A 27,027-nucleotide genomic window follows, 5' to 3' on the forward strand; every position below is an offset into this window, starting at 1 on the left:
CTGGACCATTTCTTAAGCAGTTATATAAATTTCTGTCCCCCCCTTCCTTACCATAAGGAAGGCTGAGTGCCAAAGAATTGAGGCCTTTGAATTGTGGTGCTGGAGGAGACTCCTGCGAGTCCCTTGGACTGCAAGGCGATCAAACCGGTCAGTCCTAGAGGAGATCAACCCTGACTGCTCTCTTGAAGGCCAGATTCTGAAGATGAAGCTCAAATGCTTTGGCCACCTAATAAGAAGGAAGGACTCCCTGGAGAAGAGCCTGATGCTGGGAACAATTGAGGGCAAAAGAAGAAGGGGACGGCAGAGGATGAGGTGGCTGGATGGGGTCACTGGGGTGGTGGGTGTGGGCTTGGGTGGACTCTGGGCAATGGTGGAGGGCAGGAGAACCTGGAGGAATGTTCTCCATGGGGTCATAATGGGTTGGGCGCAACTTTGTGACTAAACAACCACAACCTCCCTTCCTTCCAGATATATTTTTTGTCAGTCGAATTTTTTAGGACTCTGTTTCATTTTATATTGTTGTATTGTTAAACCATCCCGAGGCTTTGGTAAGGGATAGTCTAGAAAAGTTTTAAATAAATGAAATAAATAGTATAATGCTAGCTGGTCACATCATGTACTGCATAGGGTTGCTTGTAACCTGAGCACGAAGTTAATGTTTCCGGGGTCTTTTTAATGAGCTGTGTATGGTGTTTGGGCCTGGTGTTTGTCATGGGTGTTTATGGCAGGGACTGCCATTAAAATAGGTGTTTAGGGAAAATAGACCATGCAGGGAAAAAGGCAGAATTAGTCAAGGTTCTGATGGGTACTCAGAAGCAAGGGGGTCTTCCTGAAATGCTGTGAGGATGAAGGAATTAGAGTACCCCTTCAGAGCCAAGCTAAGGCTGATGTCATAGGAAAACATTGCAACTTGGGCTGACCCAATATCTCATCAGATTGTGGGCAAATCCTGCTAGGTCCTGTGCCTTGTCTTTGAAGGAAAAGAACTCCTTGGGTTCCAATTACAGGCAGCAGCATATCCTGACCATGAGGGAACTGGTAGGAGATTGCCCCCCTTAAAATTAAAATTGAAAAAAGTCAGGTGTTGGAATCCAAGCTGCATTTGTCTATGCAAAGCAGATTACTGATGCAAAAAAAGTTGAATGAAACTTGAAAGTACATCTTAAAAACTTCCATTTGCTAAGAAGAAGCAAAAGCCTTCCTTTTAGAATTCCTCCTCTCTCTATTGCTGTGCAATCAATATTTGTGTCTTAAATTTATTATTAGATTTTTAACCCAACCCATTGACTCTCTGTTCTCATACTCTACAGTTATTACTCTCTCTAGTCCTGCTTTCTTCCACCAAGTAGCCTCCAGACTACAACTCCCATCAGCCCCAGCCACCTCCCCATCCTTGGAAAATTATTGTTCCCTATGACCATTTTCCTTTTGGTAATATTCTGTTACTAGTGTTCAGTTTTCTCCCAGTCTTTCAAATATAGAACCCCTAGTGGAGAGTTCATAGAATCCTAGAATTGTAGAGTTGGAAGGGGCCATGAAGGCCATCCAGTCCACCCTCCTGCTGTTGCAGGACACCACGTTACACCATCCCACTCTGATGGCTGCCCAGTTTCACCTTGAATGCCTCCAGTGTGGGAGAGCCCCCCACCTCTCCAGGCAGCTGGTTCCACTGCTGTATTGCTCTGCCAGTGAGGAAGCTTTTCCTGATGTCCGGCCTGAATCTAATTTGTCGCAACATGAGCTGATTATTCTGTGTCCTACACTCTGGTATCAGCAAGAAGAGATCTTGACCTTCTTCTTCATGACAGCCTCTCATGTACTTATAGAGGGATACCATGTCCCTCCTCATCTTCTCTTCTCAAGACCGAACATGCCCAGTTCTCTCAGCCTCTCCTCATAGGGCAGTGTTCCAAGCCCTGGATCAATTCTGTCACCCTTTGCTGGACCCTTTCTAATTTACCTGTATCTTTCTTAAATCTTAGTGCCCAGAACTGGAGGCAGTATTCCAGGTGAGTGGATGCATCTTGCACGAATGTGCATGCATAGAAATGTTGCACAGAAACAACAGGGTGCTTCTGAGCCAGCTGCTTCTCTCACTGCAGCTTCAGGGCTATATTTTAAACCATTTATAATACATAACAGGGTAATTCTATCTTTAAGCAAAGGAACTATTGATTAGGCTTTCATACAAGTGGGAAACCTCTGACAGAACAAGAGAGAAGCTGCACAGTCAACTTAGCTGCAGAAGAGATTTCTGCTCAGGTGCTTACTGAAAATGCAGGTAGAGAAATAAAGAGGCACTGTTTCACGAATTTCCCTAGAGAGCTGAGAAAATGCACCAACGGGTCTGCAGGGCTTAGCACCAGCCTATACAGGATTACTTCTTTGTCTTAATGTTAAGGTGTGCTATAGAACCACATTAGCAGCCTGGTCAGAAGTTTGTGTTCGTCGAGTGTCCTAGATCAGAAGTTCTATTGTAGAAGGTGGGGAAGGTTCTCTGCTGAGTGGAGAATTCTGAGCACCAGAGCTAGTAGGAGATGCTTTGAAAATGAAGAGCAGATTGAGAAAAATAAAAGTCTGACATTTGAGCAGAGAATGTCAAGAAGGATTTTGGCTCCATGCTGGTTACAAGTAAATAGGAAGGAACAGATCTCTGTGTCAGTTTTGCATATGTTCACTCATGAATCCATTCTGAATGGCTTTACATTATCTTTTAAAAGAGCAAAAATCTCCATGTAAAGTGTATGCATTTCCCCTTTTTCTTTGCCCGCCCAATTTCACATGTATTCCTATGTCTCCTAAAACAAGTTTATTTTTGCTGCATTTCCCCATAAATTACAACCCTGATGCATTTTTACAAGCGGAAACATGAGCAATGCAAAGGGCGTAACTGTATTCCAATTCATGTATTAATCTTGGAACTACAAAGTTGGGCAGCTTGCTTAAAAATTCTGAGAAGTCCAAATCTATCCACAAAAGCTTGTGTCCTTGTTTTAAGCCATAATGCAAGGGTGGAAATGAAGTTTAATATATTCCAGAACTTTCCCATTGAAAATCTTCCTTTTCAGTGAAGGCAAAGCTCCTTTGGATAACTGAAACTGTGTAGCTTGTTTGTGTTCCACCCCAATCCACAATTTGCACAGGATTATTGTTTAAATGTGTAAAATGATAAACAACAGATGGGGGAACATTAGCTAAGAGGAAAGGAGCATGTCATGAAAGCAAAGATGGTTAACTGGAGTTCAACAGCCTTTGCCTTATTCTTGCAGGCTGGGAGATTTTGGCATGAGAAATGTGACTGTCCAAACTGAAGATGCTCACAATGACCATTGGTGGTAGACCAGAATCCCTGAACCAAGAGAACCTGCTTTAGAGAGAGGATAATGGATCCACACTCAACAGCAGCAGTAGAACAAATCGTTCTTGAGAGAGGGGATGTTCTAAGATAATGGAATGGACCTCTGGGATGAACCAGTGAGAAGCCCAGCCGTGGTTCTGAGGCCATTCTGAAGGCATAAGGAACCCCGGGTCACAGTAAGGGTATGGCCAGACCCTTCTTTAGACCACAGAAGTTTCTTCGGAGGACCCAGTGCCTACTCTTCTTCCTCACGGCAGCTTATCTGATGGCTGGCAGCATCCTGCTCCTGCAGAGATCCCGCTTGGTCCTCCAACAAAGTGTCCGAGGGACCTCCGGAAACCAGGCCCTACCTGTTGCAGATATCTTGCTCGGTGCTGGGAGCCCAGACAGCAGGCCGGTGCAAAGTTCCCACTTGACTCCGGACTTTCTAGGGAATATGGATGTGCGCCATGGATCAACGCCGGAGCAGAAGTATGGTCCAAGGTGGCTGATATCCAGAAACTCAGAACTGAGGCAGCTACGAAGGAGATGGTTCCTCCGCTTTGTCAATGACCAGGAACCAGCGCAGGTGCCAGGGGCAAAGGTTCTGAAGCGCAGATCTGAGAGCAGAGGTGAGTGCCTTTGGAAAGTTCCCTATAGAGTGTGAGGGGGGCGTTATTTTCAGCACTCGTGGCCTAGGGAATTTCTTGCAGGGATAAGCTGTTCCCCAGCATTGCTTCTTATGAAGTTCAAGGGGTTCATTAGCAGCAACATGTTTAGGAAGAATGGCAGTGTGGTGCTATGGTCAGAGCACTGGACTGGGACTTGGGGGAACCGGGTTCTAGTCCCTGCTCAACCACTACATTTGCTGGGTGACTGTGGGAAAGCTTCTTAAAGTGGGTAGGTGCAAACGACTCTGTCTGTCTGTCTGTCCATCCATCTATCCATCCGTCCATGCCCATATTTATATGCTTCCTATAACTGCCAAAAGGCTCGCCAAAGCAGCTTACAACCACATATTAAACATATCAAAGCAACATATTCAACATATGTATAAATAACAGCATATATAAAAGCTACTGAAACAATTAAAAGATTCGAGCATCACTGTACCAATAAAATAAAAAGGCCGCCAGCATTCATAGTGCTAGTTTATTGGAGGGTTTTAAGGTAAGTCCTCGCCTGGTGCTGAAAAGAAAACAAGGATGGCGCCTGGCGAATTTCCTGAGGGAGGGAGTTCCAGAGATGGGGGGCAGCAGCAGAAAAGGCCCTTTGCTTGGTGGCCACCCCATCATCTCCCCAAGGGGTGGCTCTCGCAGGAGGGCCTCCTGGGCTGATTTTATGGGTATAGAGAGTCGGATAACCAGGCCCCAAGCCTTTTGGGGCGTCATATGTCAAAACAAGCATAATTCATTCATTTCCCTGGTTTTATTAATTTTCGTTCCAAAAGTTTGGCTCTTTTGTTGAGCCATCTAAGGCACAAACTCATTTCCAAAAGGCACCCGGTAAAACGCAAGAAAGCAATGCATTGAGAGGTGCAAGATGCTTTATCCAAGCTCCAGGACTGGGACGCTCCCCAGCAGATCAGGCGTTGTTTGTCACTAAGGATTCTCAACTTTTGCTGCTTTATACCACCCAGAGAGTTCAGCAACTGAGTGGTACAGAAATTTAATTGGGCAACAAAGTCTCACCCCAAATAAGTCCTCCTTTAACTTTACCCTGTGTGTTTGAGATCTGTTTTGAGTTGGGAAAAGCTGCAGTGCTTAATAGCATGTGAAGTAGAATAGACTGAGATCACAAAAATGCTTTTTTTTTTTTAAATTATATTCCAACAGTCAAATGAGCCTTGATGTCTTGGATTTTCCAGCTGCAATAGGTGAAAAAAAAATAGTGAAAGGAAGCTCATGGAGGCTTAGAAACATATTATTCATGTCTTCTGAGTGGGCTATTGTGGGTGTGTGTTCACAGCTTGTGAACTTCCTAATTGCATATTTGCAAATTGCCAGTGCTCACCTCTTCAGGAGAAACATAGCATTCACCTTGTCTCAACTTCTTATTTCAGATTTCTGACTTTTCCTTCTGCATCACTTATATTTTTAAAGTAAGATTTAGACTATTATTCTTGAATCCTGAAGCCAACATTTTAGCTGTTTGTTGGCAATCCATCTGTGAAAACCATCACTTCTTTGTGTTGAATAAATGCATAAGAAACCAACAAATAGTTTTTTAAAAAGCAGAGTTCCTGGTTATATGGAAAGACCATACACTGGGCAATGTTTTCAGGGCTTTGACAAGTATTGCTAACCTGCCTCCTTCCTGTGTGGGTTTTGTGTGCTGCTGCTTGTTGAGTTTTAGCTGCAACCGAACAAGAAGGGGGGTTGTCCACCCAGCTGTCAGCTCTGCTAGTGCTGTCTGATTTCCCTTTGCTGATGCCCCAAGTTTTAGCTCCTGTCTCGGTTTGAAAGAATGAAACTAGGAACATTTGCATGAAAATGTGAACTGGCCAGGTTTCTTTCTTGCCTTCAACATGGAACCATGGAATCGAGAGAGCTTAGGAATTCCTAAAACCCTTGCCCCCCAGCTGTTCCCATGCAGATGGAGCTTGGGGGAGGGTGATTCTCAAGTGAAAAAATACCGAAGGTGAAATTCTTCATGGGCCTTTCTTCACACTCTCTTCCCGGTCTCAGCTCAATTCCTGACCAGGCTAGCTTTGGGATCCGTGGCAAAGGAAAGGGATTCTCTGTAATTGCTCTTATTTTTTCCCTTCGCAACTGCTTTTTGTAGGATGAAACTTTCATTCTGCACATATGAAACAACAGCAAAAACTCCATGGCCTTAGTCACCCAATGAGAAGAAGATGGAGAAAAACATAACTTGTAGTCTAGACGGCATCATTTCCCTCCTGCTTCCCTTTCTCCTCAAATTCCCCGTCTTCCTTACAGCCATCAGAGGCTGAACTGAGTGTTAATGATTCAGAATTCATATTTCCTTGTACTTTTTATCTTTTCTTGTTCAGAATGGCAGATAAATTTAGCTGTGCATTCATAAAGCACTCTCCGTCTTCCTTATGCTGTCAGATCCTTTGCTGTGTAACATATTAACTTCTTTTTAAAATGGCTCATTGTAGCAGTTGTGGAAGGGAAAGAACGTTCCGTCTTGGTCCACACAGTAGTGACTGGCAGATCCATCGGGGTCCGTCTAACAGTACTCTCATTTTTCCACCACCATGCCTGTTCCATGCTGGAAGATCCATACCATGGGCATTTTCATGTGTGGTTTTCCCATGAGCATCCCACCAGAGAAGCCCTCGCCCGCAGTCTGAAGTGGTACAGTCCTTGCAGAGTGTTACCACCCTGGCAGGAACTAACTCACACCTGAGCCCTCCATGTGTAGAGTTGAAGTGGGGAAGGGAACATGTGCTCACATCTGCCCACAAGACCTTCCAGCATTGAGCGCAAAGGTCTGGAAGGACTTCATTGACCCATTTAGCTGAAGTCACATGGTTGTGTGCACTTTCCCCAATATCAGAATTTCTGTACACGTCCCCCAATATCTGAATTTCTGTACACTTTCTCCAATATCTGCAATTCCAAACACTTCCATATTGGAGAACTCCATTGCAAAATTTGGATAAGGGGTACATCTCAAAGGGTGGTTGAGTTTGGGTTCACGTACTGGTTCACATGGGTGGGCCAATGAGGAAGAGGCAGGCAAGAAGTGATGCACCTTGGGATTGAATTTCAGGCACAGTGGATGATGGAGTACCTGTCAACAGTAGGAGGACTGAGAGGGGAGGATGGAAACCGTGATAAAAGTAGAAACCAATCGATGGTCTGTTGGGTAGATTATGTTAAAAAAAAAACCCTGAACCATTCTAACATTGTAGGATTGCTTGTCTTATTGTATGAATGCAGACACACAGAGAGAATGAAGGATATTCTACAAAATTCTGCAAAGCAGGCTTTTTTCTAAGGGGGCAGTGTGAAAAAAGAAACATCTCAGAGTATTTTCAGGGGAGGGGAGTCTTCTGAGAAATTCCTACTTTTAATGCCATATATTGTTGGGATGAGGGGAGAAATGGACATGAACATTACAGCCCAGAACAACAAGATACCCCTATTTCTACCACCACCCCGGCTTTTTATTTGCCTCCATTTACAGAATGCTCTGTGTTTTTATCTGAATGACAGTGCGGGCTGCAACAGGCCAAGAAGAGCCTTGACTGTTTGCACTCAAATATCCCCTTCTATAAGATCCTTTCTCACTGTTTCTACCTTTCTTGTGTGCTCAAGGTACTTACATTGGATGCTTCAGTGGCAATTCCAGAGAGAGGACCCTGAAAGGTGCTGTGTTTTATGACTTGAGGAAGATGACTGTTTCACACTGCCAGGAAGCTTGTGCTGAGCGGTAAAAATCTCTCTCTCTCTCTCTCTCTCTCTCTCTCTCTCTCTCTCTCTCTCTCTTTGCATGTGTGTGCGCATGAGTTGTTTCCTTTGCACTTTGTTCTCTTCTCTAGTCTGGAAAAATTGATCTGGCCTTAAGCCTGCTCTGTTGAATGCCAAATCAGAACATTTATTTTCAATTAAAACAAGAAAGACCTGAGAACTTATACGTTGAGACATGCACTGTCGGAGCCAAGAATTGCATCACAAAATTTGCAGAAATACATACCCCAAAGAATTACTCTGCTTTGATATGCGTAAAAGCCCAGGAAATGCAAAACAGTCTAGTTTACTTGAAGAGGTGGGGAAAGAAGAGGCGGTAGCTTAAATTAGGCATTCAAGTGGCTAAATATAGAGGGATCCAAACCTGGACTTCTAATTGTTATTCACTCGAAGATGTGGGCCTTCATGGATGCATGTATCAGTTTTAGTTTCTTTCACATTCAGATGTTTCAAATCTCACATTCTTCCTGTTCCAATTATGAAGAATGTTGTGCATTTTGGTAAAATCTTACCAAAAGAGAATGCAGAATTCTCACCCTAAATAAGAGTTAAAACTCTGCACTTGGCTAGAAATTGCCCCTGATATCTTGTTCTAGAAATGCATTTCTTGGAGTAAACTCATTCACAGGATGGCCATGTGGATTAATGGGGTGAGATTTGAAAGAACTAAGCATGTGCTGGTGAGAGGAGAAAGAATCAGATTAAATCAACATCAAAGTTAGCATCATCCTGGGACATGGTAAGGACTGCCCATGACAGCTATCCAAAAGGAGAATGAGAATGGGAGAAGATTCAGAGAAACATCTGCAAAGTGGTTCCTCCTTTTTAGGGGGACGAGAAGGAAAATTTCAGATTTGTTGTTAGAGAAAAAGTCTTTGGAGAAATTCCAGCCAGGTTCAAATTCTGGCCAGACAAATGCTTTACCAAGATTGTGAGGGATGGGACAGAAACAGAAACTGTGTTCACACAGAACTCCTTCTTCCGTCTGACGCTGCCCTCACCCCTAGACTAATTTGGCTGTATGAATTTCTCTTTGCTTCGGAAACCAGTGAATTTTGCTCCAGGACTTCCCACCTCTTCCAACAGGGAAATGGTGATTCCGAATGAAACCTCGGGCTTCTATTTCACATCCATGAACATCTCAGACACAGAACGAAATTGTCCCAGTATTTAAAACTGCTGACAGTTGTGTGGATGGTTTGTGCTTGCAAGGTGAAAAGCTTTAGGTCACGCCATATGCAACCTTTCTAGATGTACACCCAAAGTGGAAATTGGGTGCAACTTCTTGCCGTGTTCACACTTCGTGGCAAACACAAAGGTTGACCTCTGTGTACTGTGTGAAATAGGGGGGCAGTCCACCAGGGATGGAGCCCCAAATTTTTCATTGGGAGCCCTGAATCCTTGGGATTGGATTGTTGTCCATGGACTCATGCTGAAATAAAGTTCCAAATGTCTTGAGGCTCACCTGGGCTTGTGGCACACCTGGGCTTCACCACCTGCAGGTCCCCACCCTTGAATCTTTCCACCAGAGCTTTTCCTAAAATCAAATGCTTCCTAGCCACTTTCCATGTATCCCTTTTCCCAACAGGGCTGTGCATGGGAGACAGCCTCCCGTAAAGACACACAGTGAGACAGAGGCTCTGGCGACAGGAGCACGGCTTTCTCAGTGGTGGCCCCAACTATGGAATGATATCCCTACTGAGGCCCACCTGCCACCAACATTGTCATCCCTTCCCTGTCAGGTTAAGAGAGCCCTTTATGCTGAGGTGCATTATTTATTATTTATCTGTAACGGGCTATATCGGCCCATAGCTCACAGGGCTCTCTGAGTGGTGAACAAGTTGAGAATAAGTTTAAAACATACAGCAGTAAAATGAGCACTCAGGGATAAACAGAATACAACAGAACTTGACAGAACATAGATATCCTGGGCTACAGGGTAGCATATCAATGTAATAATGTAATGCACATGAAGGAGCGCCTTCTTCCCTGTGTGCCCACCTGCACCTTGAGATCTGGGTCAGGGGTCCTTCTCTGGGAGCCCTCTTTGAAGGAAATTCAGAGGGAAGGGCCTTTTCGGTGGTGGTGCCCCGACTTTGAAACATGCTCCCCAGGGAGGTTTGCCTGGTGCCGTCGCTTTATTCTTTTCGACACCAGGCAGAAACCTTTTTATTTACCCAGCATTTTAATATTAAATGGGTCTTATCTTTGATCCTATCACTAATGGCCGGATGCAGTGTGTTGGCTGTTGGTATGTTGTGGTTGTTTTTCGCAAACCATTCAGAGACTGTGATATTGGGCAGCTGATGAAAACTTTAAATGAATAAACGATGCATTGTATTTCATAACAAATGCCATGAGGGGTGGGGAACCGGTCTCCATAAAACGGAAAATGCTCTTCCGAGCTATTGAGGGGTCTCACTTTTTGCAGGGCTTACACATACGCAGGGTTGGAGTACGGAGCAGAATGCTACTGTGGAAACACGCTGCCAGTGAACGTGGCAAAGCAGGAGGAGTGCAACAGCGAATGCAAGGGAGAGAAGGGGACCGTCTGTGGAGGCATTAACAGGCTCTCTGTCTACCGGGTGGAGGAGCCGTGGGTTGGACCCAAGCGCCGTAAGTGACGCAAGGTGCCCAAGGGACCATTACCATCCACACTGAGTAGTTGAACCCCCATTTCTTTCTCCCATCTTTTACTTTGAGCATATCCTTTTTTGTTGCTTTTGGCATCCCTCACTAGCCTCATTTCATTCCTAGATTAAGCCCTCCAGGCACCATCCCTGCAATGCCATGCTACCTGTCTGTATTCTTCCTTTGTGGCCGCCTTTTCACTTCCTATACACATCCTTGTTTGTATTTGACTCATCTCTAATTCTTTTGTGAACCAATTGAAACAATGACCTCAATGCTATCAGATTAAGAAACATAGAAACAGAGTGAGTCAGAAGGGGTCTCTCAGGCCATCTAGTCTGACCCCCGGCTCCGGCCGGCTCCACTCATGACATGCCCACCATGTGCATGTCTAGCCTGTCTTTGAACACCCGCACCAATGGGGCCTCAACCAGCTTCCGGGGAAGCCCATTCCACACCCTCGGGGTCCTAACCATCAGGAAGTGCTTCCTGGCATCTAAATGGAACCTTTAATATACGGTATGTTTAACTGGGAAAATTGACAAGGAAGCCCAACTCTGTCACATTCACCAAAAGAGAAAACTTCTCTAAAATGAAAGCACTGGGGTAAAGGAAGTTGAAGGGTGGAGGAAAGGGTTGAAGTTTTCTCAAAAGCGCAATATGGAGCAACAGGTTAGGAAAGAGAGCACCATCATGGTTCATGAAGCTTTTGGAGAGAAGAAGGCTTCCTTCAGAACATGGCAGCCTTTCTGTTAAAGAGATGCAAAAAGGAAGCATTTTGAGGAAACAATTATGAGCAACATCAAGACCAAGATAGAGAGTAAGTTGAGGGCTGTAGGTTGATCACACCCAACTTGAAGGATGGATGGGTATGATAGCCCCAAGCTGGTCAAAGATAGCCTAGCTGAGTCCTCGAGAAAGTGCAGAGGAAAGCCCATCCGAGAGAGAATTCTGAAGATTTGCAATGGATTCTTGATGGAGAATTCAAGCTGTGTGTTGCATATATTAGGAATTACATAAGTACTCTCTATCCTCTAACTATCTGCAGCAGTTCACTGCAGCAGTTGTCATTTCCGGCTCCTACTTCTATCCCATCTGGCCACAGTTTTCCTTTCATGCCTTGAAGAACAACTAAAGCATTTTTAGGGCAAGCCTTTAGAAACTGCAGTCAGCATGACAAAGGATCTTAGCAAATGCATGATACTCGCTGCTTGGAAACAGAAGATGTGGCACTCAGAAATCCTTCGCTTTTGGTTGCTTTTGGCAGCATGAAAATCTGTGCGATGCAGATTGAAGGAGGCTTACTGCTCAGCAAATGTGTCTCGGAGCTCCTGTACAGAGCATTTATGAATGGGTCCAGGTAGGGGATGCTAAAATACATGAACTATACTGAATTCTCTCTCTGGTCCTGCCCAGAGCACCAACTCTGACTTGTTTCTGCTGAATATCTCCCCTCCTGGCAAAAATTTTGCCCATTGCTGCTCTAGAGAAAACATGTGTCCACCTATCCAGTCTGTGATTAAATTTCTAGGGATCTAGAGGGCATCAGTCTGAGGAATGATGCCAACAGCGGACATTAGCAGAATTTCAAGAAGGCAGATAACAGCAACAAAAGGGGCCAAGCTCTGATAAGTAGGGAGAGTCGTCCTGTATGCAGCAAAGTTATCCAAGAACCAGGCCTGGGAGTAGATTGTGTGACAGCACTCTGTGAATGCAGGGATGAATTAATGATATTAATTAATTGGAAGCTGAGCTCAGCATCCTCAAACTCTTATCTGGGACCTGGAAAGGAGACAAGCGCTCTGCTGCTGGCAGTGAGGCCATGGAAAATTTGATGTGTGGGTACTTAGCACAGCTGTCTCCATAGCCATGCCCCCTAGAAAAGCTGTTCATCGCCCTCCAAAGATTGACAGCCTAAGCATAATACCCAATTTATTAGGATCAGAAAGTGGTAAGAGGATTAGAAAACTCGGCCCACCTTGTTTCCTTACATTCCCAAACGCAAGCTTTGTTGTTACTGCTGTTCGAATGGAAAGGTGCCTGTGTAAATGAGCAATCTGCTCTGTATTCACCTCCCGTTAACTAAAGCATGAAAATGCTGTTTCTTTTTTCAGAATGATAAGGTGCACATCTTCCTGATGAATGCATTTTTTAAATGTGAATGCCAGCCTGGGAATACCTTTGCCCCCTCTGTGTAGGAGGTGTGGTCATGTACTGCTTTGATATGAAGGGTACCGGGATCCTTGTTCATCCCAAGCATGGGGTGACAGGAGTAAAATACCAAGCTTGCAAAGGGCACTGTCATGGTTTGAATGTTGGAAAGAACAGGGTCCACCCGCTTGGTCTGACTTCAGCTTCACAGGCTGACCTTGGGCCGTTTGAACACCTTGGCACCGTGGGCATGAAGTGTATTTACTGACACAACTCATGTGTGTCAGTCCAAGCTTAGCAGGGAAGGGGTGAGATACAAATGCACAAACATGAAGGACTGTGTCGTGCCCATTGACAATGAGGGACAGAGTTGTGTAGAACACGTAACAGATTGTAGGGTGTCCACGGAACCTTCCAACATGCCCTTCAAAAGCAAGCTTCCCTTTATCTCTCCCTCTTCGGTGCACATTAACTGGAAGCAAGCAATGAGCAAAGAAACCCTTGCATCAAATCATGCAGACTTTATGTGTTACCTTCATTATCAGAGGCAGCACACCTGTGAACACCAGTTGCTGAGGCAAATGAGCAGGTGGAGGTCTTGCACCCATTCTGCTGGAGGAATTCTGTGAATGGAGTGCTGGACTGGATACACCATTGGTCTGATCCATCCCTGAAGCCATCTAACTCAGGTGCAGACAGGACTGTCCCAAAGGAAACGAGATGACTGACAGGTTAGCCATCTGGGCCTCCTGTTTTCATGGGGGAAAGACCCCATGAGAAAGGGAAAGAGGAGAGTACAATAAGGTACCCTGAAAGCATGACACCAAAATGTTCTGTTCCCGGCATCAGAGAGAGAAACATTTTTTCTTAGGGTCGACATGCCATTTACAGTGGTTTTAATTGACAACAGAAACTGGTTCTCTGTAAAGTGAAAGGGTCTGGATTTCCCGAGCAAGACCAAGCCACCGTACTGCACATTTCTGCAGGGAATAATAAGTATTGTTGGTGGGAAAATGCAAGTCCTCACTCCCACTTGCGGCTAAGCTTGGAGGGGACAGAGGGGAATGCCCCCATTATTCCAAAAGTTCCAGTGCTTCTACCTGGACTCCACTAAACTACCTGCCATTCAGCCTTTCAGTTTGGTAATGAAGGTCATATTCTGTCTGAATATAACTGCCCCAAGTCACCCTGCTTTTGGAAGGAACTCTAAAAGATGCTGAAGTGCAATCAGACAAACCATTTGCCTGCAAGGTGGCACAGCATTCGCCTGAACAGCCAAGCCACAATACCTTGGAAATTTATGTGGACATCCTATTTTGACTTCTGGCGTTGGTTGAAGGACTCCATCTTGGCTTCAGATCAAAGCAGGCCTGCTTTACCATCGTCTTGTGTTCCCATTCTGGCATGCCTGACTTGGCATTGCTTGCAAGACTTGGATTCTGTTTGCAGACGGATTCTTGTTGGAAGACTCAGCATTCAAACACAATGTATTGCAGGTTCCCATGGTTACAGACACTCTTTAGGCAGGTATGAAAGAGTGAAGCAAGTCCATGAAGCTGGATTAAAAGATCATGATGGGGAAGGATATTGAGGTGGGGATGAAATGAAGGAGGATCATGATCCAGTTGGTGGCCATGTATACATATGGACAAAGGAATTCGAACAAAGCTGCAGAGCCCAGGGAAACCAACACATTCCTGCCCACTAAATCAATTTCTCCACATCCCAATTTGTAAGTTCAGCTAATACAATTGGTGATCACTATACATTTATCTGTATGAGATTTCATTGGGACCTTTTTTACTGATTTCCTTGCTAATTCCCCACACTTTGGTAAAAAGCAAACAAAAATATATTTAACTTAGATTCCACATTACAAGCTCCATCAGACTCTCTAAGTGGATTACAGCAACATGACTCTATTTGTGCCAAATACAACTCTATTTGTGCAAATTTCAAGATCCGGTTTGTGCAAATTACTTTCATTTAAAACAAATCAATTGTGCATGGGAGCAAAGCTGAAGATGGTGTTTTGCATGAAAGCTTTTTTCTTCATTTACTGTAAAGAAAGGGGTGTTATTGATTAGTACTCTTTTCAGCTTCCTCTTATGAGAAGTATTGGGAAATAGATATGTTTCAATTTGTATGATTCATCTCATCATTGAGTCATATTTATTTGGCTCCAACTTATGGTTCCCAGTGAGTGTTGTTTGTTGAGAAGGGAGACTAGAACCTTAGTCTGAGGCAGCCAAACTGGTGTTTCATTGCTTCTGAAAATAAGGGGTCAAAACACACCCAAAACAGTCTAACACATACCCTGGCAATTTTCCCAGGATTTACGTCAGTGCTGAAATCTACACTACACAAGAAAACTCACAGCCATTTCTACACGAATGGCAGTTTAGATATTCTTCTTTTCAAAAATACTAAAATACTATTCCCGGTGATTCCTGTATAGCACTGATTCCTAAAATGTGCTTCTGGATCTACCTGGGGTCTCCAAAACTACAAAATTAAAATAAGACTCATTTGTTTCTTGGTTAGCTTGTAGCAATGCAGCAAGTTTGAAAATGCATTGGTAAGAATAACTGAGTCAAAAGTGTGACACAGCCCAAATCAATTGGAAGCAGTTTAAAAAGTTAAGTAGCACAAATGTTGAGAAGATCTGCACAGGCAGACTAACAGGTGTAAAGAGACATCCCTTTGTTCCTACTCTCTCTCTCTCTCTCTCTCTCTCTCTCTCTCTCTCTCTCTCTCTCTCTCTCACACACACACACACACACACACACACACACACACCAGCAAATTGTGCACTGTGATGGTGTTTAATGTGCCATGCATTTGTATCATCAAAAAACAATGAATTCCATTTTTTGTCTCCCTTCCCAGCTCTCCCTTTCATATGCAGAATTCATGAACCTTAATTGATTAATCCATTAAAATACATAAAATCCACTGACTACAATCTCTATCACTGCTGAGCTTGAACCTTTCCCTCCCTGCCTTTTTCCTAACTGCAAACATGTTTTTTTAATGCTTTCCTTCCACAGGTTCATGATTTGGGTTGACATGATCTGCCATGAGCAATCGCAGTTCATGGTTTGAGCAGAATTTACCCAGTTCACAGCCCCTGGAGTGAAGCACAAATGCCCACTGTCTGCAGTCAAAATCCACGCATTTCCAAGCTAGCAATGTGATTCACAGAGTTTAAAATGTGTGTGCCTTTCAAAAATGCAGAGCAGCAATGTGTACTTTTGAAAAATGCACACATTTACTCTCTTACATGTAGGGTAATGAGATGGCAATCAGGCTGAGATATGGGTCAGAACTTTTGCTGATTCACACATCTGGAGTTTCACCAGTGTTGAAGGGCTTCCGGAAAATTCATTTGTGAGCAACCAAGCTCTGTTTTATTTATTTTTCTTTTACATCCAATGATCCCAGGCAGTTGTGAAAGGCAAGCAAAAACAGAGACAGTTTGCAAATGTAAAATTCAAGTCTGCATTAACAGCTCTGTTGCTTTGGTGATATCTGGGCAGCTTCAGAACTTCACCTGTCTGGGGCCCCGTATTCCTGGTATCCTTGGCTCACACAATGGAAATCCATTTTAGCTCTTGAAAGCTAAAATAATCTCAGAGGCTCAGAAAAAGAATGAATAGGAAGCGGTGCTGTGTATTCAGTAGTAAGCAAACACATACAACACACACATACAGAGTCCAGAATAGGCCTCCCTGAAGGTCTTTCACAGCTCATTGAAATTCCATCTCTTTCCTGGTGCAGATCATGAGAAGCTTTGTAGATTTTTATCAAGCACTTTCAAAGCCTTGCAGGGGAAATTCGGGAGGGGGTGGTGGTGGGTGGGAAGCTTCAAAAGAAGACTGACTCAAGAAAACAATTGTGCTGCCCTACGCTGGGGGGATTTAATTTCAACTTTTCTGTTCAAGCTTCACTCTTGAAAATCCAGGGCCCCACGAGCAGACACGGCATGGCTTCAGCTTGACAGGGTACAAAGCCCATTTCCTCCACTTTCTGCCTTGATGCTAGTTATTATGTCTAAACACTCTGTGTGTGTGTTACAGAAAATAATCTAAGACTAATATTATTCCCCGCAGCAGTGGGGGCTACCGTGTTGCTCTTCTCAAGAGAAACCTATTTCATATCCCCACAGAGCAAAGCATTATCTATCGAGGATGTTTCAGAACACCAGAAAATTTAACAAACACCTTACCAGCCTCTTTGATGCACTCCAATTTGACGGTGGAGATGTGTGTCGAATTTTGCTCCAAGAAAGTAAGGAATACTCTCTTCTTACCTCCCTTCTCTTCTTCCTTTCTTATTTGGCTGTCACCTTCATGTGGTGTGAGGGAAGGGTGGATCCCCAGATATTGGACTACCACTTCCACCATCCTTGTTCCTCTGGCTGGTTGGAGTTCAAGTCTAACACCATCTCCAAGGCCACCGGTGTCTATGAGGCTCATGGTGAGAAAGGCCTTTGGTGGTCCAGCATGCTTTTTGTTTTGTTGTTATGGTGATAATCTAGCAGGGATCAAGTTATTCTGGTATATGAGTTTGGGATTGCAGTCTCATTTCAGGCAGTTAGGGTACAATCTTATGCCCCCTGTTGTCTGGAGCATAGAATTGCATCCCCAGGTCCCAGGTCCCAGGTCCCAGTTCGAGTGAGTTTGAAAGACAACCCCAGTGCCCTGCTTATCTGCCATGGGAAGGTCTGCATTGGCTGTCTTTCCAAGGATGCAACTAGGTCTTGGAGAGGTCAAAAGGAGACATGCTTCCATCCTTTCTCCATGCCTCCCATCATGCTTATTCTAGATGTCCAAAAACAGCCTTCTAGGGAAAAGAAATACACAGCACAAGTCACAGTGGGGCAGAGACTGGACCTTGGCCCACGCTCCAGCTGCCTCTGAGTGGAGGTGTACATATATCCAAAACAAGGCTCTGCATTGTGCCCTTCATGACTTTCTCTTTGAGAATAGAGTTTTAAATCTAATCAGACCGACTCTTCCTCCTCCCTTCAAAACTGGGCCAAGAGTTCCAGCAATTGTTCTCCTTGCCATGGTCTGCACTTAAAGGAAGAGTCAGAACGGGATGGGTTGAACCCATTTAAGTTGACAATCTATTTGATGCCTTACCGTGCTGCTAGAACACTGGATGAGAGCCATGGGGACTGTCCATAAATTACCTCATTAGGAGTGGATCATTACGTTGTCCAACAGAGCCTGCACTTGCTGCGGGAGAAGCGCACTGGGAACCTCGCACAAGGCACATCCGGGAGTATGAACATTGTGTCAGCTTTGATCGGGCATGTTTGGCACGCATGGGAGAAAACTGATCTCAGTGGGGATGGTTTCATCCTCCAGTTCCATACAGAGGATCAGTTTTAGGCCTTTTTTAATTTTTGAAGAGGATTGAAAGTAGTTAGAAGACAAACATTTCATGTAGCATTCAATTGGTGTAATTCATTGGTGTACAGGGACTGGATCTCCTGAGTAGAGACACATAACAGAAATTTCTCCTACTTTTCACAGCTTTAACCAGGGGTGCTTGGAAAGGGCATTGGCCCACCCGTTGAAGCAAACCATCCCGGGGTGGATCAGAATGCAGCTCACTTTCTGATTTCGCTTTTTTCTGTGTGATTCTTGGCTCAAAAATGTCCCAGGAGGTGCATTTTAGGATAAAATGCATTTCAGGTACAACCCAATGGAGCTGCCTAGAATCCCCTCAAACCCGGAGGGTTATGAGCATCCTGTGTGAATGAGAGAAGCATGGGGATAAAAGGTGCTTTCATGCTTTTCCACTCAGAAAAGCAGGAAAATGGTCCATTTCAGGAAAGGAACCAAAGCATTTTGGAGGCGGAAAGGAAGAGGTCGAAGCAACATCAGCTTCTGTATAGCCTGAAGTGCTGATCAGGCATCATCTTGGAAGTTAAGCAGAGTCAGGCCTGGTTGAAATCTGGATGGGAGACTTAAATGTTGTGAACTGTTGAGAGTTTTGGCTACTGGCAGTATAGGGAGGAGGAGGAAGAGGAGGAGGAGAAAGCAGCTGATCTTGGTGGCACTCGTCTCTTCCCCATCCCACTGAACATAGATATCTGTTCACTGACCCTCTTGGGTTTCCCCATTGATGTGCTTATAAAATATCCACACTGAAAAATTCATATTTAAATAGTTGTGATACAGTTGCAGGAGAATGTTCTTTGGTCTGTATAAATGAACTGAGTATTTATGAATGAGCTGAACCAAGTGACCTAATGTGGAGAAACTGTACAAAAATGGATGTGCATTTTGTGTGTATTGTTTTTTAAAGTATGTGCAGACAGATGCAGAAATGAGATGGAGCAGACTTGTGAATGCAACTGTGTGGGCTGAATATATGTGACCAGACACAGATTCATTTGCCCATCCTTGAGTTAGGGATATATTGCCTTACAAAATATACATTTGAAACCCCTTTTCCAAGAGCATCTTTATGATCTTAGAGAAGCAACCAGCATGGCTTTTTCTGAACTGGCTGTGAAGGAAGGGAAGGGGGGATTCTAGGCAGATCTCAAATGCAAGACAAGAGTTCTTTTCCAGCCTCAGATCTGGAAATCCAAATGATCTTATGGCTCTCTAGACTTCAGGAAAGACAGATCAATCCATGTTATTTTCACAGGTAGAGTCAGAAGTCTGTTCTATTGCATTTCTATACCAGGCTGCAAACATCAAAAAGTACAAAAATGTTCATTGATTTCCATGCATAATTTCCCATAATGTAGAACTGATCAGGCCAGTTCATTTATAAATGAAAATTAATTTATAAATGAAAATTTGATCACTATCAAAAATATATGATTTTTCCTGTTTTCTTTTCTTTAAAACACACACACACACACAATATGCAAACAGGGCACAGTCACTGAATGCAATTTACTTATGACTATGTGAAATGGACCAAGATCAGAAATAGATCCATCCTTAGAATGAAAGAATAGAAATTCCATCCTTTGTAGAAGCAAATGGATTGGATTTTCATAGCCATGATACAAAGGGCAACAACCAGGAGGGGGAAGGAAAGCAAGGTGAGCGTCTCTGCAAGAGATGGTTCTGGCAGAGAAGGTGGCAAATGGTAGTTGATACCCCACGGGGTCATATCCCTTCCTCCACTGCAGCCAGGTAAAATAATTTCAGAGGTACCCAATAGGTGGAAGAACGGACCAAATGATCCCAGCTGAACCGATGGAGCTGAACCCCAACAATGCAATGTGACAACGAAGTTCTTGGTTTGGAAGGGCTGTTTCCACTGATAGCCAGCATTAAGGAAATTGTATTAACTGATCCACCGGCCGCAACGAATGCAATTAATTGCCTGCAACATCCTTGGTTAGATGGAAGCCTCATTAACCCTTTTGGTCAGGCAACCTCTGTCCTCGGAAATGCTCCTACATAGGCTGGAGCATCTTTCCCTGCACATTTGCAAGGCCATTCAAATGAGGAATGTTCCATTGCACGGTTCCATCCTGTGGCTGCTTGCTGTGTCTTCAGTTTGTTGGCGCTTCCTTCTCTACCCTCTTTTTCCTCTGCTAGGAATTCCCTTTGGCCGTCATCAGAGGACCTCAGTGCCACTGCGGCTTCCCCACTGTCCATTTCCCATTACACAACAGCTCCAATCGGTCATTTTGTAGCAAGCTCAAAAATGTCAGTCAAGTGCCACAGGAGCAGGACTTCCGCTTTGTCTATCAAACGCCAGTCCAAGGTAAGGGTGGATTAGTTATATCCATAAACAGGGGCCAAGAGCTATGTATCAAATGCCCACACCTGCTTTATTCATTTATTATTAAATTTATATTCTGCAGATCAATAGTCCACCAGGACTCTCTGTACAGAACACACAGAATCGAAACAATAAGTAACAATAGTGGTAAAACAACAGTGTGCATAATGCGACAATAAACCAGTAAGCTAAACAAACACCGCAATAAACACAACCCATAACAATATCATATACAATGTAATATGCAGCGGAGAGTTTGAATGGTAACACAAGCATTAATAATCTATTAAAAATCTAAAACCTGCTAAATTTTCAATTCCAATGTAAAATGTAGAATTTATTTTTTTTTAATTAGTTATTAAAATATATGGAAATAGTGTTTTTGCCTGGCTCCAGAAAGATTGTAGAGAAGGTGCCAGGAAAACTGTTCTTGGGAGGCTGTTCCATAAACGAGGTGCAGCCCTCTTGTTTGCCATCCTCCGTATCTCGTTGGAGGATCGCTGCTTGAGAAAGGCCTCCAATCCCTATCTTAGGAGTCAGGTAGCACATCTGGGAGCAGGTCATCCTTCAAGTATCCTGGTCCCAAGCTGCTTGGGGCTTTATATGTTAAAACAAGCACCTTAAGTTGGGCCTGGAGCTTAACTGGCAACCAATGACGTTCATATACTATTGGTATAATGTGGACACGAAGCCCTTTTCATTGGGTTCAGTCATGTCACACCTTGATTCACACCTAACAGAGGAGCACTCAAAGAAGCAATGCAAGGTGTTCCAAGGTCTGGGCTAGGACTTGGACATCCGTCTGAGGTTGGAAGCAGGAGTTGTGGGACAGCCAGTTGCCAAGATGGGGATGAAGGACAACCCAAGAGGACAGGGCAGAGAAACAAACCAGGAGCCAAGACAAAAGGACAACCAAAGGTACAGGGACTCACAAGGCTTCCATGGAACAAGAAGTTACCTCATGCTCCTTCCTGACCAGGAGATTCCAACGGCTACCTGAGAAGCTGAGAACTTTTCATTCCATGACTCCCCATACAGGAGAACTGTTCATTTATCCTAGCAGTTCCTGATAGTGTAGATCAGTCTGGATAGAACAGGAGCTGTCTTGCAACCTCCCGCTGTTGCCTGCATGAGAATGAGCTGCATCCTGCCCTAAGTCTGGAAGTAGTGCTGAAACTGCTCCAGACCCCCCCCCCCCCCGCCGACCCCAACCCCATCTTTCAGGTGCTAAGAGGCCCTCCTGAGTTTTGTCTTGTGTAAAAACAAAACAGAGTAGCGACAATTAAATACCCTCTCTGTCTGGTTACAGATACCCGTTGCACTGACCGCAAGTTTCTCCCCACCAAATCCAAATCCTTTGTGGCATTGTCAAGCTTCCCAGGAGCTGGTAACACTTGGGTTCGCCACTTAATAGAACACGCTACAGGATTCTACACAGGAAGTTACTACTTTGATGGAACCCTCTATAATAAAGGTAGGAGATGGACTGCAGTTGCCAAACCCCCTGGGTCTGAGCAGGGAACAACCCAAGGCTGCTCCTACTTGGTCCACTGAACTGGCCACCCTCTTCCACTAACTTGGGGAATAAGCATAAGGAGTTGTGGGAAAGGGACCACCCACCTAACCAGCTAGATCAGCTGAATCAATCATCCCTTTGTCCATCAACTGTCAAGAGTGAGGTTTCCCCTTTTGCACATTCAATGCAACGGACCATTCCTTTTCAAAAGCTCTTTATTCTCTGAAGGAGATCCAGTAAGCACTAAACGAGCCTCTGACCATGCACAGAGCAGTTCCTTGAACGCAGTCTAGCAGCTATGTCCAAGTACCCCCTTTTAATCACAGCTGAGCTGTGATCAAGTCTGAGAATGCCCAGGAATGCTTGCAGCTTCTTTCGGCAAACGATGCAAAGCCCTCAAGGCCTCTGCACAGAAGCAGAATTCCACTTTTGGAAAAACCAGTATGGTTGGTCCATTCATAAGGCACAAATTTGACCCGATTCTTAAGTGTATATAAACGTTTCTTCATATTAAACAGGTTTCAAAGGGGAGAAGGATCACTGGAGAAGCCGGAGGACAATTTGTGTAAAAACTCATGAGAGTGGCAAAAAGGAAATCGAGCTATTTGATTCCGCCATCTTGCTGATACGTAATCCATATAAGTCGTTGGTGGCAGAATTCAATCGGAAGTGTGGAGGTCACCTTGGATATGCCTCTGATCGAAACTGGAAAAGCAAAGGTAACTGGAGGGAACATTAGTTGTTTCAAGGGCCACAAGACTTGGCCATTTTTACTGCAAGAAGCTAACATGACTACCCTCTGGGAATGTTTGGGATTTAGGGGGTTATGTACCATATTGAGGGAGCAAGATCAGGACTTTGCTGCTATTTTGTTTTGATATTCACTAGCACAAAGTGACTAGTTCTTTTTAAAAGCTTTCTTTTGCCTTCCACCTTAAATGTGTTAAGAGACAGCCTTCAACATGGCAAAATCGGCTTCAACCTATGAATGGAATTCCATTATGGAAAAGCTCTTTGGGAATGCCAAAGGCCAGAGAGGTAGGGCCAAAGAAAAAAATGGTTTTGGAGCAAAATACCAAAAAAATCACCATATTTTATTTTTTGATATGGAAGTCAAGGGGCAAGAGAAAGGCTAGGGGAAGGGGATACAAAATGGAGGTGATTCTGGGGTTCAGGCTGGGAGATATAATTGGTTCTCCTTTATTTTCTTTCCTACCATACAGAGTGGCCAGACTTTGTGAACAGTTATGCATCCTGGTGGGCTTCCCATGTGCTGGACTGGCTCAAATATGGCAAACATCTCCTTGTCGTTCATTACGAAGACTTAAAACAGACCCTGTTCCCCAAGCTGAAAGAAATAGTCACGTTTCTGAACATCACAGTTCCAGAAGACAGGCTGATCTGCGTCGAGAACAACCGAGACGGGAATTTCAAACGGTCGGGACTCAGGCAGAAGGCCTTCGAGCCCTTCACGAAGGAAATGAAAGACTTGATCGATAAATACATTGTGACTGTGGACAAGGCCCTAAGAGAAAGAAACTTTATTGGCCTGCCAAAAGAGTATTTACCCAGATGATGCCCCATGGCCTGCAAGCTGCGTTTTTAAGAAAAGCTTAATAATGAAACAGGAAAGAAAAAAAAAGGCCAGGGATTTTAAAGCAGTGGAAAGGCAGAGTTTGCACGGAGTCTGCTGATTAATGCAAATTCTCAAGACTTGGATGCTCTTCAGGAGTACTAAGTGCTACGAAAGGCAAGCAATGAAGGATGGAAATTGGGTTATAAACCAAGGCAAAAGCCATTAGCATCTCTGCCTGTGTGTGTCCTTTTCTCTATAAATGGCTACAAATTTTAACACTTCTGTGCACTGCTAATTCCAAGAAAAGGGGAAACACGTTCCTACGTCTCATGCTAACTGCCTACTAGCAATACTTTCTCAATACTCTCTAGGCATTTTATAGCAATTTTGGCAATTCAAATATGTATTTCCCCCCTCCAGGGTTTTTAATTTGTTGGTTTTAAACTCATCCTGATAAATATTTTTAACTAATATTTTAGCTAAATATTGAATTTTAGCTAAATATTGAATATTAGTTCAATGAGAGAGCGAAAACAAAGCTGCTTTCTTTGTCTTTTTTCCTAGATTTATGAATGTATCAAAAGGGGAGTTGTGTCTATCTGGATCAAGACATGACATCTAGGATTGCAGCCATAGTTATGAAATTAATTTTGGCAAAAGAGTTTACTTTTCTGTAATTGTAAAGCTAGGAAAATGTTTCTTCCCAATTTAATTTCAAATTGGTTTGGGTTGAACCCAGACTTTGTTAACCTCCGAATAAGCACCCCTAAATAGAATAGAATTTCAGTCCTGTTGATTTCAGTTGGTTTATTCTAATCATGACTTTGCTGGAATTAAATCCATATTATCTAAATTTGGGAGTAATTAAATTTCAAGATTACCAATGATGTAGGTCTTTGGTTTTAGGAAATTTACAGGAGAAGGATTATCAGAGTAAAGAATTTGGTAATAGAATTTCACTATGTTGCTGTCTTGATATTTATCTTGGGAGGGACTTCTCAAAATTTTCTTACCACCCCTTCTTAGAGGTCCACTTATAGGTTAGGAGAAACTTCTCCTGTACATGCCCCTTCCAGAGCTCCACAATTCTGGGTGATAGAGGAGATAAGCCTCTGAGGTGATCCATCCCTTGCCCATGGGTACCACCATCCTGAATGCAAGTTTCAGGAGTTTCCTATAGCCATTCAGTTGCTCACCAACCCTATACCATATCTACCAATTTTCCCACCATGATCTGCAAGTTAAGGGATGAACTTGGCAGTTTTAAGGCTGCTCCAGCTATCAGGATAAACCAGGTGGAAAACTCTGCAGCCCAAGCAAATCTGGGGGCAAGCAAAACAATCTTACAGGCCCCTTCAGTATCAGTAAGAAGTAAGAAAGAAGTATCAGTAAGAAGGACTTACTGAGTCCTTCAGCATCACCACCAGCAGCAGCTGGGAGCCTGAAATCCACAGTGACCAGGCAGGTGACAAGGAGAGCGTAAGTGGTATTGTGCCCGAATTGGCTGGAGGCATGCCCATTCTTGCACAGGAGTAAAGAAACTCAACCTGCTTGCACTTGATGGATTTTCAGTATTTCACCGATTAAAGAACCAAAATTAGGTGGAGTGGGAGGTGGTTCTCACAGCTTCTGCTTTTAAAGTGGGCCTGTCTTGCATTGAAACAACACAACCAGGGAAATGTGCATAAATTTCTGCTGTAATCTGCGCCAATTCTGTCTGCAGCTTGTGCAACTGTCAGCCAGGTTATATGCAATTTTTTGTTTTAAAAACAGAGAGGCAGAGAGAGAAGACCCGCTTTAAAAGAAGCGGGCCCTGGGTGAGTTGGTGCCAGTGCTTGGTTGACACACTGTCCTCATGTAGATATGTCATAGGGTAGGCATGTCGTGAGCAAAGCCGGGGGTCAGACTAGATGGCCCAGGAGACCCCTTCTGACTCACTCTGTTTTCTATGTTTCTATATTTCTATATCCCATAAAACCACCATTTAGCATTATGGGATTAAACCATGATGAATTTGGACATTCCATTTCCAAATTTACTTTAACCATCATCAACGTTTAGGTCAACCTAAACTAGGTTTAGCCACATCTGTTTCTTAAAGGGGGCTTAACATTAACTAAGGTTTGTTGAGACAAGCCAGTTTCTTAAACTATAGGGTTGAAGTTGGTTCATTTCCAACAAGCTGTAGCTGGCCAGGAATGATGGAGTTGTAGTCAATAAGGGGGTCACTTGCCCTTTAGAGATGGCTGAGCTGTGAGATACCATATTCCCCCCACCTCTTTCCTCTTTTAGTGTTCTGCTGTGAGAGCATTTATTTCCTTAGAAATTCTGCTTCCTCCACAGTCCTTCATTCAAACGGATCACATTGTGGAAAGCCGGATTAGGCAATTCCATTCCCAGAACAAAATGGTGCTAAACCAATAAGAGGGAAGTGGGACATCCTTCCAAGTGAGTTCACACAGAGCTGCAGCCTAAACTACTCTTTAAAATAAAAGTTGTGTGCTCTTGATGACACTCCTAGACTGGAGCACAACTGTGGCAGGAACATCCCATTAATCCTGTTGTTGTGTACCAAAGTGCAAAGGTTCAGAATTAGTCTCAAGGTTGGGACCGTCCTGGACACCACACCCAGCCTGCCTTGAACCCCAACCATGTTCTCCTGGGTTCTCTAGAAGGTCACCTTCCTTTTCCCCTGGCCACCAGGGATTGGGTAGCTGCTCAGAGTTGCCCAGTTGCTCCCCTGGCATTTTTAAGCGACTGAAATGCTTCTTCTAAGACTTAGATACCAGCCATCAAAGTCATGATGTGCCAGAATGATTTGCTAATTCTACCCCTGTCTCTTCTGTCTTTGGTCCTTCCAAGAACAGGAATAGGATTCCTGAGAAGTTCTCTGAAATGGAAGTCAGCCCTTGGACTGAAAGAGCTTCAACTCCTTCCCCAAAAGCTCTGTGCTCTAAACAAATGTGTTACACTCATGTGCTAAGGAGGCAGTTGTGTGGACTTCTCTTGTTGTGCTGTGCTCACATGGAGATCCCATGAATAAAAGCCGTCCTGCCTTGCTCAGCTCTTCCCAGCTCAAGGTTGTGGCTTCCTTGATGGAGTTTATCCATCTCATAGCTGGATTTCCTTTGCTAATTCTGCCTTCCACTCTTCCTAGCATGATGGTCTCCAGGAGTTTTGCCTTCTCATGGTTTGCCTGAGGTAGGACAGCCTTCGTTTTGCTTCTAGGGGAAGTTCTGATTTGATTTATCTCGGGCTTACTTGTTGATGTTTCTGCTGGTGCAGGCTCTCCTCAGCACATTGTTTTGAGTGCTGTCAGCTTTCTTCCTTGTGCAGCTTTCATACCCAAGTATTCAATTGTGTGGATGATCTTGGCCTTAGTATCCAGTGAAAAATCATTATACAGTACTTGATGATCTTTTCTTGTTCCTTCATTGGACCCTAATCCATATCCCTCCAAGTTCATGCAAGGACACTGTAAGCACCCACACCTTTGCAGAAGCAAGTGTTTCCAGGACCATGCTCCATGTCAACCCACCCACACCCTGCAAATTGCCCTTTGAGGCCATGGGGTGGAGAGGAAGCACCATAATTACTGGAGAAA

At 44.0% G+C, this 27,027-nt stretch overlaps 1 protein-coding gene across 1 annotated transcript; it reads left to right on the forward strand.

Moving 5' to 3' along the window:
• The first annotated feature begins 3,542 nt into the window (after positions 1-3,542).
• WSCD1 (WSC domain containing 1) lies at positions 3,543-23,423 on the forward strand. The gene is made up of 8 exons (XM_044430316.1): positions 3,543-3,969; positions 7,630-7,744; positions 10,214-10,398; positions 16,733-16,854; positions 20,145-20,313; positions 21,641-21,805; positions 22,366-22,566; positions 23,071-23,423. The coding sequence occupies exons 1-8, from the start codon at positions 3,543-3,545 to the stop codon at positions 23,421-23,423; spliced, it is 1,737 nt and encodes a 578-aa protein (XP_044286251.1).
• The last annotated feature ends 3,604 nt before the right edge of the window (positions 23,424-27,027 follow it).

Source organism: Varanus komodoensis, unplaced genomic scaffold, assembly GCF_004798865.1.
Source record: "Varanus komodoensis strain SLA01 unplaced genomic scaffold, ASM479886v1 scaffold20_1, whole genome shotgun sequence".
Classification (NCBI taxonomy): Eukaryota; Metazoa; Chordata; class Lepidosauria; order Squamata; family Varanidae; genus Varanus; species Varanus komodoensis.

Bases quoted from the DNA above. Each gene is read 5' to 3' on its own strand.
- WSCD1 (XM_044430316.1), top strand. From the start codon at position 3,543: ATGGCCAGACCCTTCTTTAGACCACAGAAGTTTCTTCGGAGGACCCAG. The intron at 3,970-7,629 runs GTGAGTGCCTTT...TGTGTGCTCAAG, and splicing joins GCGCAGATCTGAGAGCAGAG to GTACTTACATTGGATGCTTC. The intron at 20,314-21,640 runs GTAAGGGTGGAT...GTCTGGTTACAG, and splicing joins CTATCAAACGCCAGTCCAAG to ATACCCGTTGCACTGACCGC.